At 37.6% G+C, this 12,440-nt stretch overlaps 3 protein-coding genes across 3 annotated transcripts; 1 reads left to right on the top strand and 2 right to left on the bottom strand.

The window, feature by feature from the left end:
- The first annotated feature begins 226 nt into the window (after positions 1 to 226).
- On the top strand, positions 227 to 1,546 carry LOC105764491 (uncharacterized). The gene is made up of 3 exons (XM_052624747.1): positions 227 to 334; positions 575 to 652; positions 761 to 1,546. Exon 3 carries the CDS (start codon positions 798 to 800, stop codon positions 1,203 to 1,205), a length of 408 nt encoding a protein of 135 aa, XP_052480707.1. The 5' UTR covers positions 227 to 334; positions 575 to 652; positions 761 to 797; the 3' UTR covers positions 1,206 to 1,546.
- A 66-nt stretch (positions 1,547 to 1,612) lies between these two features.
- On the bottom strand, positions 1,613 to 4,443 carry LOC105764483 (pentatricopeptide repeat-containing protein At2g03380, mitochondrial). The gene has a single exon (XM_012583072.2). It carries the CDS (start codon positions 4,214 to 4,216, stop codon positions 2,024 to 2,026), a length of 2,193 nt encoding a protein of 730 aa, XP_012438526.1. The 5' UTR covers positions 4,217 to 4,443; the 3' UTR covers positions 1,613 to 2,023.
- A 1,568-nt stretch (positions 4,444 to 6,011) lies between these two features.
- On the bottom strand, positions 6,012 to 11,460 carry LOC105764481 (uncharacterized). Its single transcript, XM_052624670.1, has 4 exons — positions 10,887 to 11,460; positions 9,600 to 9,835; positions 8,670 to 9,450; positions 6,012 to 8,516 (listed from the first exon to the last, which is right to left on the bottom strand). Exons 2-4 carry the CDS (start codon positions 9,831 to 9,833, stop codon positions 6,307 to 6,309), a joined length of 3,225 nt encoding a protein of 1,074 aa, XP_052480630.1. The 5' UTR covers positions 9,834 to 9,835; positions 10,887 to 11,460; the 3' UTR covers positions 6,012 to 6,306.
- Between the last annotated feature and the right edge of the window lie 980 nt (positions 11,461 to 12,440).

Below are 12,440 nucleotides of genomic sequence, written 5' to 3'. Positions count from 1 at the left end.
GCATTCCCCCCCTATGCAGCGGGCCCACAACCAAACGGGCGTTTGGTTACCCGTAATGCTATTACGTCCCGAATCCATTCCGTCCCTAATACGCCCACATTCCGTAATAGTCATTCCCCCATTCAGCGCCAATTAGGGATTCCTTACCCATTTCTTATTTTCCTTTCTTTTTCTGCCCTCATCGATTTCTGCTTCTTCTTCCATCGATATTGCAGAGGTAATTTCTGCTTCTTCTTCCATCAATTTCTGCTTCTTCTTCCATCGTTTTCTTATTTGGTGGCCCGTACGGGTCGTCTTCAGAAAGATACGAGGCTGGTTTTCGACTTGTCGCTGGGTATGTTTTTTGTTATGATTATTTGCTTAATCTGTGTATTGCAGATGTGGAAGATATGTTTGCATGTGGCTTTTGAGAATTTTGATTTCTTATTTTCTAAACGTTAGATTTCTTATTTTTGTTTTTGATATACTGTTTCATTCTAGAAATTCATATCTCCATTACTTGCTTTGATTCCTTCTCCTTGGGTTCCCCGTTCTAATTTTTGCGTTGATTGTGGTGAATATCTGTTGAAAACAGGGTTTTGAGTCACAACACCTCCATTATTCCTTTTTTGCCACCTAGGTTTTACGATCCGTGGCGGGAGACTCTTTTAGGGTAGCCTTTCTTCTAAGGATCAACCTAGTTGGTAATCCTTACATTTTTTTTTGGTGAATTAGAGTTCTTCTTCTTAATTTGATAACTGATTAATTCCGTTGAAAACAGGGTTGGTTTTAGAAGTTGCAACACCTACTCTGTTATAATGGGTAAATCTCAAGTACCGCTGTTGAGGGAGGAGGATGCTATTATGTCCAAAGCAGTCTCTTCGACTACCCTACATGAGCCATTTGGTCCCAAAGCCACTTCCTTGGAACCGTCGAGATGGAGCGTCTTCAATTATTCTACAAACGATGCTCGCAATTTCAGAGAAGACAGTATGGAAATGGAAGACGACTCCGCTTTACTTTTTAATGCCTTTGATTTTCTGGGGGCTCTTCGGTTCCCTCTCAATGCTGAAAGTGATGTTGGTAATACCCCTACTACGATTCCCCAACTTTCACACGATCATCATATCTTGTCAATGCTCCATGTTTTCAGTGAAGACGACGCTGCATTACTTTTTAATGCCTCTGATTTTTTTGGAGGCTCTTCAGTTCCCTCTCAATGCTGAAAGTGATGATGACATCACTCCTACTACGATTCCCAAACTTTCACATACCTTGTCCATGCTCCATATTTTCACTGAAGATGGCTTGATACATGTTGCGGAATTGGAAGATGATGCCCCTCCCGTGGTTGCTGACGATATCTTGTCCATGTTGCATAACTTCACATAAGCCGAAACTAGTGTATCTATGTTTAGGGAAATAGTTATGCTCTTGATCCTTTTGTTAATATTAGTCTTTGTATATGTCAGAATCTACAAAATTATCATGCTGCTAATTGTTTAAGTTACTAAACGTTGTAACTTCCATAATTCTTTCAAATAAAATTTCCTGTTCATAACAACAATTGTAATTTCTAACCTCCGTACCTGCTAAGAACTGAACATATTTCTACATTTGGGAGTCACTGAGATTGATAACAGTCATAGATTATTATTTATTTAGTGCTAGATAACATCTCATGTTTCCATGTCTATGGAAGATGGAATCTGTGCAGCAATGCACAGTGGTTTTACAGGACTTGATGGTTGCTAATATGCCTAACTATTCATGTTCATATTTAGAGTAAAACCCAAAACTCATCTTCTCAGTCACTACCTTAATTTCTTGCCATGAGATTCGTAGCCTATACCCATTGAAGATCCAAGCTATTTGGAATTTGTGCTCGAGACAGTTCAACTTGAACCAGCCACAAGTTCTTGTACAAACCAACGTCCAGAATTCAACATGTCTTTTAGAGAATCTTCATAAGTTCAACACTGTCCCTGATTGCCTTCAGTTTTCACAATAAGTTCCAATCGACTCTAGCAATGCTCGTAAAAGACTAAGCAGGACATGCTACTCCAGAAAATGAAAGGGTATTATTATTTTCCATCTCTGTGATGCTACAACCAGGGTCTTTGCTCAACCCTCTCTGCTTCATCAATTCCCTTACCTCATTAACCTGACTCCATCTTCCATCCAAGGCATACAAGTTAGAAATAAGCACATAATAACAAGCCTTATCAGGATGTATATCGAGCATTTTCTTGATAGCCACCTCTCCGAGATCGAATCTTGAATGGAGTCCACATCCATGAAGAAGAGCCCCAAACAAGCTAAGATCTGGTTTAATAGGCAGTTTGTTGATAAAATCCAGAGCTTCTTCGAGTCTTCCAGCACGGGCCAACATATCAACCACGCATGCATAGTGCTTCATAGAAGGAACAAACTTATAGTCCTTGCACATTGAATTGAAATATTTCCATCCTTCCCCGAGCCTCCCTGTATGGCCACAAGCAGATAAAATCGCCGTGAAGATTACTTCATTTGGCTCTAAATTTTCTTTAACCATATCATTAAAAAGTGCAAGAGAGCCGCAGCTGTCCCCTTGAATTCCATAACCACCAATCATTGCACTCCACGTCACAGTGTTTTTCTCTCCCATATTGTCAAATACGACACGAGCAGATTTAGAATCCCCACATTTAGCATAGAAATTCAAAAGTGCAGTGCCAACATAAACACTAGACGATAGTAAGCCATTTTTCATGGTGTAAGCATGAAGGGAGGAACCAACTTGGAAAGCACCTACTGAAGCACAGGCTGAGAATATGCTGACCAAAGTGACAGCATCAGGTGAGACAGAATTGGACCTCATTTGATGAAACAGTTCGAGTGCGTCATATGCTAACCCATTTTGGGAATAACCAGAGAGGATCGAGTTCCAGGCAATTAAATTCTTATCCGAGACCGTCTCAAATATGTAACTAGCAGCTCTAATCACTCCACACTTTGCATACATGTCCACTAGAGCGTTTATCACTGTTGGATCTATTAGCCCAAGCTGAATCCCCAAAGAATGAACTAACCTCCCTGCACTCAAATTGCTCAACTGCGCGCATGCAGAAAGCAAACTTGCAATAGTAACAGCATTAGGCAATATCCCAAACCTTCTCTTATCAACAAACAACTTCAAAGCCTCATCAGGAAACCCACTCTGAGAATATCCAACAATCATCGCAGTCCATGAGACAAGATCAACAGAAGGAAGTGCATCAAATGCAGAACGAGCATCTCGTAGACTACCACACTTAACATACATGTCTAGAATAGCAGTCACCAAGTAAGAATTAAGTTCTATACCAGTCTTAATAATATATCCATGCACCCATTTCCCCTGATGCAAAGCCCCTAACTTCCCACAAGCAGTCACTAAGCTCCCTAACGTGAATTGGTTACTCTCAACCATTGCTTCTCTCATTCTATTAAACAAAACTAATGCTTCTTTAGAGCAATTATTTTGTACATACCCTGCAAGCATTGAAGTCCAAGAAACCACATTTCTATAAAAAATTTCACCAAAAACCTTACGCGCACATTTGATTTGTCGACATTTGGCATACATATCAACAAGACCGGTTTGAACGAAACTATCAGGATTCCCTACCTTGACAACATCGCAATGCACTTTCCTTCCTTCATTAATATCCTGCAATTCGCTACATGCCTTTAAGACGACCGAAAAGACAACATTATCAAACCCCCTAACACTCATTCTCATACGACCATAAAACCCAATAATTTCCGTGTACAAATCATTCAAAAAGTACCACCTGATCATCACTTTCCAGGAATAAAAATCTGGTTCAGGAATTCGATCAAACACTGACCCGGCATAACCAACATGCCCAAATGATCCATAAAGGCTAACCAATTTGGTATCACACAAAAGGTCACCTTTGATTCCATTTATAATGAACAAGGCGTGGACTTCCTTGAGACAATCAATGTTTTTGCAAAAACTCAGGAGAGCAAAACACGGGTTTGAAGAAACTGAGTGCAGTGAAGCTAAAGAAGGGTCCAACGAAGGGTATTCAAAAGGTTGGTCAGTAAAGTAAGACAGAGATCTCAATTGAAGGTAAGGTTCCCTCTTGGTAAGAGAAACAGAAACTTGTCTGTGAAAGAAAGTCAGAAGCTTTGTCACCATTGTTGTTGAAGTTTTGAGGTTGCTAGTTAAACGCAGCCGCCATTGCATGAATAGGATGAGCGATGCTGGGAGTCACATAACAGATATTGCTGTTAGCCAATATGTTCATCTTGACTTCAAGAAGGGTGCTTCAATCACCTGCTATTGTAAGTGCTCACAGATAGTTTTCTTTTTTTTGGGCCAGAAAGCGCTCAGAGATGTCTTAATCCACCGTTCTTATACGTACGATGGGAAACAGAATTGATAAGTCCAATTGGTTAATTTCCTTTCTAAGGAAGGCCAATTTTCCTAAAACCAAATTTCAAAAAATCATTTTTTTTATTTTAAAGTACAAAACTAATTGGATTTTCTATGTTTATATATTTCAGATCTAATATTAAAAAGTTCATAGTTTTGATTTTGAAGATTTTTTTCAAAAATTATTTGTTTTTATTTTAAAATATAGAACTCTTTTGCTTTTCTTTTCTTTTTTAAAAATAGAATTTGGATTCAAAATTAAAACTTTTATGAATTTTTAAAATCTTTGATGTTTTTCTTTAATTTTAGTAGCTATTTTCATAAATTTTGAAATTATAATTATATTTATGTTTTTCTAATCATAATTTTGAAATTATTTATTGACACATGGCATATAAAAAAGTATCGCATCAACAACAAGAGATAGCGATAGAGAATAATTTGATTTAAATAAAAGAGTAGGGCAAATTGAATAAAGATATAAACATCAATGGTTAAATATATTAGTATACTTTATATATTAAAAACTAAAATCAGTTTTTGAGCGTATAATTTTAATAGAGAGATTATTTTACTCTTTTATCTAATCGCATCGAGATCGTATTTATTTTTTCAAATAGGTGATCAAAATACAAATTGAACTATAATATAAGGACTGAGATGATATTTTCCTAAACCACAAGAGGAAAGAAAATAAAATATAAAATAAGGGGAGTAGAAATTGAAAAGTGAAAGTGAAAGGTGATTGGGCAAAAAAAGAGAGAATCTAAAGGCAATGGGGGCATTTGACTAATGACCAATCAAACTCACCCTCTGACGCCTCCCTTTCTGCTGCTTACAAATCTTTATATCTTCTCATTCCTTCTCCACGCGCCTTTTCTTCCTGTGTTCCCCACATCCTATTTCTCTCCCCCCCCTTTTTTTTTTATAAACAATAAAATGATATTAAAAAAAATTAAATTATTTATTGAGATTGTAACTATTGTTGGTTCTGATGTGGGGGGGGGGGGCAAAGAATTGCTATTCTGTTTCATAGTATAAGCAGGAAGGCTTGCATAATTTCTTCCTTTGATCATTTAATGATGTAATAACTTGGAGAGATTCTGTAGTATTCTCTCACAAATGGAGGGGGTTCAGAGTAATTGGAAAGGGAACAAGTGGGACTAAGTTTCAGTTGAAAGTTACTTCCATATGTTTCTACAGCAGGACAAACAAACAAACATACAGACAGACAGGCAGGCAATGAATTGATTACTGCTTCAATGGAATTCAGATTTCAGAACCAAACATTATAACAGACAAACCACACGTTCTAACCCCTTTTTTTCTGGGTATAAATTAGCATGTAATCAGTACTCTTTCTTTCAAATTCATTTCAATACAAGATGCCATTCATTCCTCCCCTACTTGTTCTCTTCAGGCTTATCATTTTCTTTTTTGTAACTTTTACATGAAACAGACAAGGTTTCTTTTTTCATGTTTCCTCAGCCGAAATTTCACCCAAATCCCAAAGTAGTTGGAAAATTTTATGGGATTTTACCGTTTGTTAGAAAAATGTTCCAGAAATCTTAACATTGATACACCTGTCAATAGAACTCTTAAAACATTACTCGCAACTCTTTGCTCGCACCAACGTATATCCGAACACGAGTTTGGATATTTGGTTTCACTAAATATATATATCTTGGGAAGAACAATTGCAACATTATTTATGGATAATACAAGTTGTCCATAATCACCCCAAGACAGAAAATCAAGCATTGCCAAATTTCAGGCTAAGAGGCAATCCCCAAAAGATCATAATAACCTCACTTCTCAAAGCCTTTGAAACAATAATCACCAAGTTTCCTCTATAACATCCTCAATTAATACATCAAAGCCTCTTTTCTTTTTCTCTAGGTTTAGGTTAATGCAAGAGATGGACGATTCACCGTTGTACATCGTTGCCTGCGAGGCCGTCTAGTTGTTTTCCCCCATCCGGTAAGGCTCCGATCCTCCAGCCCCACTTCAATGTTATTAAGCTGCTGCATCAATGGCATACAAGTTGTGGCAGCCACTGCAGCAGGGGAGGAGTTAGTTATAGACCGTCGCCTCCCTCGGCCACACCCAGTTCTAGTACAGTTCCGTCTTGTCATTCCCGAGTGCCAAGAATGACCAGTTGCTCTCATAATTCCTCCAAATGTCTGCAGATCTTCCGTTACCTCATGCCTTGATAGGGAAGCCAGGCCCGGAAGGATGTCCCTTTGAAAGTCCCTCCGCTGTCTTCCTCGCCTTCCCGGGCCCTTTCGTGTTCGACTTGTTAACAAAGATGTTGTTCCTGTTTCTTCTACTTTAAAGTTTTCAGGAAACATAGGCTTGGGCATATAATCCTCTTCCTGGGTTTCAGCTAAGTTCAAAATCATTGATTCAAAATAATCAATCTCTTCCGAGGAAGATTCATTTCGACCCCCATCTTTACCTCGCGAAAGAGCCTCGAACTTGCTCTCAAGATCCTCTCCGAAAGAGGAAATTGTCTCAACAAACCAATTAAGGGGGTCTGTCATAGGGCTTTCAGATGAACTGCAATCAACATCATCCGAACTACTGTCCTGACGAAAAGATGAGATGGCTACTATTGCTTCAGCTGCAATCGTTATGAGTTCATCCTGCATACAGTCATCTTTGCTTTGTACTGATTGCAAAGGTGGTTCAAATGCCTTTTCCAGTATTTCTTCTCCATGAATGACATCTTCAGGCTCGGGAATTAGTGGCACTTCCAAATCTATCCCTTGAGTCGTCTTCATACCACTGCTCAGTACAGAGGGTACAAAAGAAGTTTCATCCTCATCAACACAGGAGTTCAAGTCGAACTGATGTGGGGAACTTGGTAGCTTTGTATTTGCTTCCTTTTCTATGGCTGAATTCTCTGCAACAATGTCTTGGTTCATGTCCGGCAGAGTCACATCACAAGGTAAGTTAATATCAAGTAATATTTTTCTCCCTTTATTTTCTGCTTCAGCTTCTGATGGTTGAGGAACAGATGCATACGGGGTAGTCGAAGACAATTCGTTCTTCGTAACATAATGCTTTTCGAAAATGGGAACCACTAATATCTTCCTATTGTGCAGGCATTCACCTATTTCGCTCCTGCTGGTGTCGACATCATTGGAGAATGAAACTGGCTTCACATACTGCGTAAAATTTTGGTTGAAATCATTGCCAGTTCCATTTTTATTGGTCGGTTTCTTCAGAGAAGATTGAGAGAAGTTCAACTCTCCTACACTCAAATCCCTTCCTGCACTTGTGGCCTCATTCTTACAAACAGGCATGGCTCGTAGCCATGGCAGCCCTCGGAGATGGTCCTCATGGTTTCTTTGTCCATCCATTTGAGGACCTTGTTGCAAAATGGGCTCATTGGATGAACTGTTTGAAAGCACCATATTCAAATTTACACCACTTGCAGACTTCATATCAACACTATTTGAGCAGTTGTAAGGCTTAGTTGAACCTTGAGAAGTGAAGTGCCCTGGGACCCCCTTACTATCATTGGTACAATTTGGATACTCGTAACTCATTGAGGGGAAGCGAATTGCATGTTCCCTGGACCCCGATGACGAACCATAATAAAAACCATTTCTATTAGGCAGTTCACTTCCGAAACTCGGATTAGGTCTAGAATTACTACTCACCTGCCACTTCTCTCCAAATATCCCATTGCTCCGGGATGATATCACAGAACTCTTACTAGATGGACCAGATGAATTCAAAAATGGGAGAGTCGGAACTGTCATTGGCTTCTCGCTTAAGCTACTAGAAGGCTTGTCCCAAGAAGAAGCTGAATGAGACCACGGCTTTACCACATCAGAAGAAGCAAATGGATTCAAACTAGGTACATTAGACATAACAATTGACTCTGGATGACCGTTACTGGAGATTTCACGAGTTTTTTCAGGAACTTCTAAACCTTGGATCATTCTTTCTCGAGAGATATCTTCCTTGCTTTGATCAGTTACCGAAAATGTTGGAGGATCAAGAGTTTTTCCATAAAGAACATGTACCTGCTGGGAAGGTACAGGCAACTTCTGTGGCAGAAAACCGTGAGAAATCGACTTTGAGTTGCTTTTACTGTTCTCTGCAAACCGAGATAATATCCACACATGAATAATGAAAAATACATGTAAAATTATGATAGGAAGGGCCATGAGGCAATCAATGATTTTTTTTTTTGACAAAAAAAAGATGAAGCTATATAATGAAAGTTCAGTAGTTCACAAGTGAGCACTACCTGCTTCAAGCACATTAGAAAAGAATCCTCTCGTAATTCCGTTTTCCTCGATATGGATGTTACTTACAGACCTATCATCACTTGAGCGAAGTACGTTCACAGAAGTTTCTTTCAGTTTAGCAGACAGTTCGCGGCCTCCTTGATAGGGGCCATGGCCTAGAAAGCGCGAATATGCAGAACCATCAGTTTCTTCAAACTGAGCGGGCTCATTCAAGTCGGCCAAACTAGTTTTTCCCCTCGAGCATGAATCAGATCTTGAAGCATCTTCTAGGCAATCAGTCTTCCCTACATGAAATAGCTTTCCATCACTCGCAGGTCCAATTTTCCCATTTCCATTCGGAAGATAACTTGAGGTGCCAGATGCCGTGTCGTCCCTGAACTGTTCTGCTTCTTCAGTATCAATGTACTCTTCTGCAGGAAGTTGAAGGTCGAACATTTTCCTTCTTACTTTTGTGGGTCTGCACTCTAGAACCTTAACATCCTTTGAGTTACCTCCATTTTGGGACCGAAAGGTACCGGCTTGGCTGCTGCTTCCCTTCACTGAACTAAGGGGAGAATGACTATCTTCAACACCAGAAACTGACGGTCTACCACAAAGAGAGTTTGCTGCAGGGAAGCCGGGTATATGCCATTTGTGAGCATCTTCGGTTGTAATTTGTGAGGCTAACAGGCTCGGTGATAATGATGTCTCAACAGGAAAACGATTTTTTTGTAAATCTTTCTTTTTTATTTCATCCATCAACTCCCTCTGTATTCTATACAAGCGGTGAAGCTCAGACACCTGGATGAAGACAAAGAACTCGCATACTTAAACATGTTCAAAACAAACTCAAGTTTATGAACAAGCAACACTAAACTCTATTGAAACATGGAGATGAAGACCATATAAAATTAAAAATACAAGTACAAAAGCAGCAGAGACCGTATAACCTGATTCTTAAATATAGCCTCATGCTCAAGCATTATTCTCTTCAGTGAGTCCTTATCATACCCGGGATACACATCAACAATGGCCCTCGAGAAAAAGCTAGTGCAATACTGACCATTTGTCAAGGTTTTATCCCCATAATAATGTGGCCAGCTACAACTGTTTGAATCCTCGTTGAGATCCCTCATTGAGTAATATCCGGGCAAATAGCTTTTCAACTGCACTTTTGTTCCCATTCCTGAGAACAACAAACAAGTCCAGAATGACATAAGAAGGAGAATAGAACCCCATTGTTGCTAGATTCCATGAACCTTATAACATAGTTATCAGTCTGATTACAATGTTGCTATGTTATCGAGTCATCAGAAGATATGAACACCTTCCTAAAGGAGAATAATATTAAACCATCCATTTATGTTTCACATAAAAACTAGTAACATCAAACCAAGTTAAGTATTTGACATAGTTGAAGGTCTATCCACTCAGGAATATCGCAAACGATCACAAGAATAATGAACACAATCCACCTAAAATGGCAGAGTTTCACCTTCATAACAAGAATCAGGGTATTGAAGAAAACAACCTCATTGATGATGATGATAGCCCCACTTTCAAATGATGCATGCAACTACAGCAATCTCATCAATTAAGAGGCTTGGAGAAATAATTCGCGGTCATAAATTCATAGGTAATGCAACCCAAAGCAGACACATAAACAAAGATTTCTAAGCAGAATGTAAGCCACATCATTATCAATTAATCACCACACCACTTCATATATGTCGAAACTTCCCAGATAAAGAGAGAGTCTTGCAGGGGAAAAAAAGGTGCTGATAAAGCAGGAAAGTCAGGAATCCTATGATCGATAAGGCAAAATCCCATTCTATTTATGAAGAATTGGGAAGATGCTAAATTAGCAAAGCAAAGTTAAAATACTAGATCCCACATAATTCATACCATAACTAGTATGCATATTAGCAAAGATTAACAGTTGAAAATATTATTATAAAAGCTATGATAATCCATCAAATCAAAATTATCATCAACCCAAATACAAAAGGAAAAGAAAAAAACTTTTAAAGTTAAAGAGTTTAGGCTTTAATTAACTGAATTGCAAAGCCACTATAACCCCACAGTTTATCAGACTAACCCCAAAAATGGGGAAAATAGTAATGGATGATTTAAGAAAATAAAGAAAACCCAAATAACCAAATCAAAAGAAAATAAATTAAAAATATTTATATATAAAAAGTCAAATAACTAGAAAGTGAAAGAGAACAAAATTTTACCTCAGACCCACATCCTCTAATCAAAACTCATTCAAGATTCTCCCATGGATTTAGCTTCAACACTTCCCCATCACAGATAACTCAAAGCTCCCAAATTTTCCAGGATATCAACCACGATTAAAGCTTTAAAACAACAACAAAATCAAAAAAGTAATTAATGATACAGCAAAAAAAACAACAAAGTGGGTATTTTGTTTAACACCATTAAAAGAGGTTAGATCGTCATCAGGTCGATGAAAAAAAGAAAGAATCTTGTTGAAGTGGTAATTTTATGATTTTGTTTCGAGAGAGAAGAAAAGGGGAGATTAATGGGTTTGGGAGGGTGTTAGGGAGAAAGAGAGAGGGGAGATCCCAGATGAAGAAAATATTCACACAAAACAAACGATCTTCTAAACAACGGTGACATGAAATTTGTCAACATCTGGTCTTTCTCTTTTATTCTCTGCTTGTTCTTCTTCACATTTCTTATTTATTTCTCCATTTATATATTTTTTTTGATTTTCTCTCCTTTGGTCTTTTTGAGGAACTATAAAAGAAAGGGGCATTTCTAGATTCTCTCCACCTTCCTTGCTTTTTGGTACAGATATTTAACCCATATAATAATCATAACCCACTCTTTATTAAACCCTAAAAAATCCAACTTTATTTCATTTATTAATCTTAATCTGATGAGTAAAATTAGAATTAAAATTAAACCCAAACAAACATGAATCTATTTATGTGGTAAAAAAAAATCCAAAGGAGGTTAAAAAAATAAATTTAGAGTTGAACAGAATTTGCAATGTTTTAAGAGCAGACAAGAAGCGGGCCCCCCCTGATACTGTGTGAAGGATGAGTTTTCTTGAGGTTTAAGAGAGAGAAGACAGTCCCCATTAATAAATGCCCTTCGGCATCACACATAACTACGACATTAGCTTTCTTTATATCTTTTTTTTTTTTTTTTTCGATTACTGCCGTAGTTTTTGTTGATTTTCATTGGTTGATCCTCTCTGTTCTACTTTTAACATCCAACAAAGGTTGTTTATTAATAAAATATATTTTTAAATTATTTATAAAAAAAACAGAATTAATCAAGTGTTGCTGTAAAATCTAAAAAACCTAAAACGTGGCTTCTGTTCCTAGGGATATGTTTTCAGCTTATCATGGGATCATGTGGCCAAGAAATAGAGAGATGGAGAGAGAGTCAATTCTCCGAATGGGCTTTTTTTTTTTTTTCCAATTTTCTTTTGATTTAAGTGGTTCTAAATATAACTACGTTGTCATGCTGAAAAGGAGAGTTAATTATTTTCTCAACAATATTATTCAGTATTGTCGAATAAAAACACAACAAATATGTGTAAAAATCCCATAATAAATATCGTATATATGAAGTTGGAAATTAGGAAATATCAATTTTATTCATGATTTGCCTCTACCTGTATTTTTATAAATCAACAAATGTCCTTACATCAGATATATCCAAGGGTTAATTATTCAAGCCCAATTATTTTTTTAATTTAATTATCTAATTATTTACTTTAAAATTTTCGCCTTTCCTTTCACAAATTTTTTCAT

The sequence above is a fragment of the Gossypium raimondii genome, chromosome 12, assembly GCF_025698545.1.
Source record: "Gossypium raimondii isolate GPD5lz chromosome 12, ASM2569854v1, whole genome shotgun sequence".
NCBI classification, from domain to species: Eukaryota; Viridiplantae; Streptophyta; class Magnoliopsida; order Malvales; family Malvaceae; genus Gossypium; species Gossypium raimondii.
The sequence above is the reverse complement of the archived record's forward strand: the minus strand, read 5'-3'. Positions and strand labels throughout refer to the sequence as shown.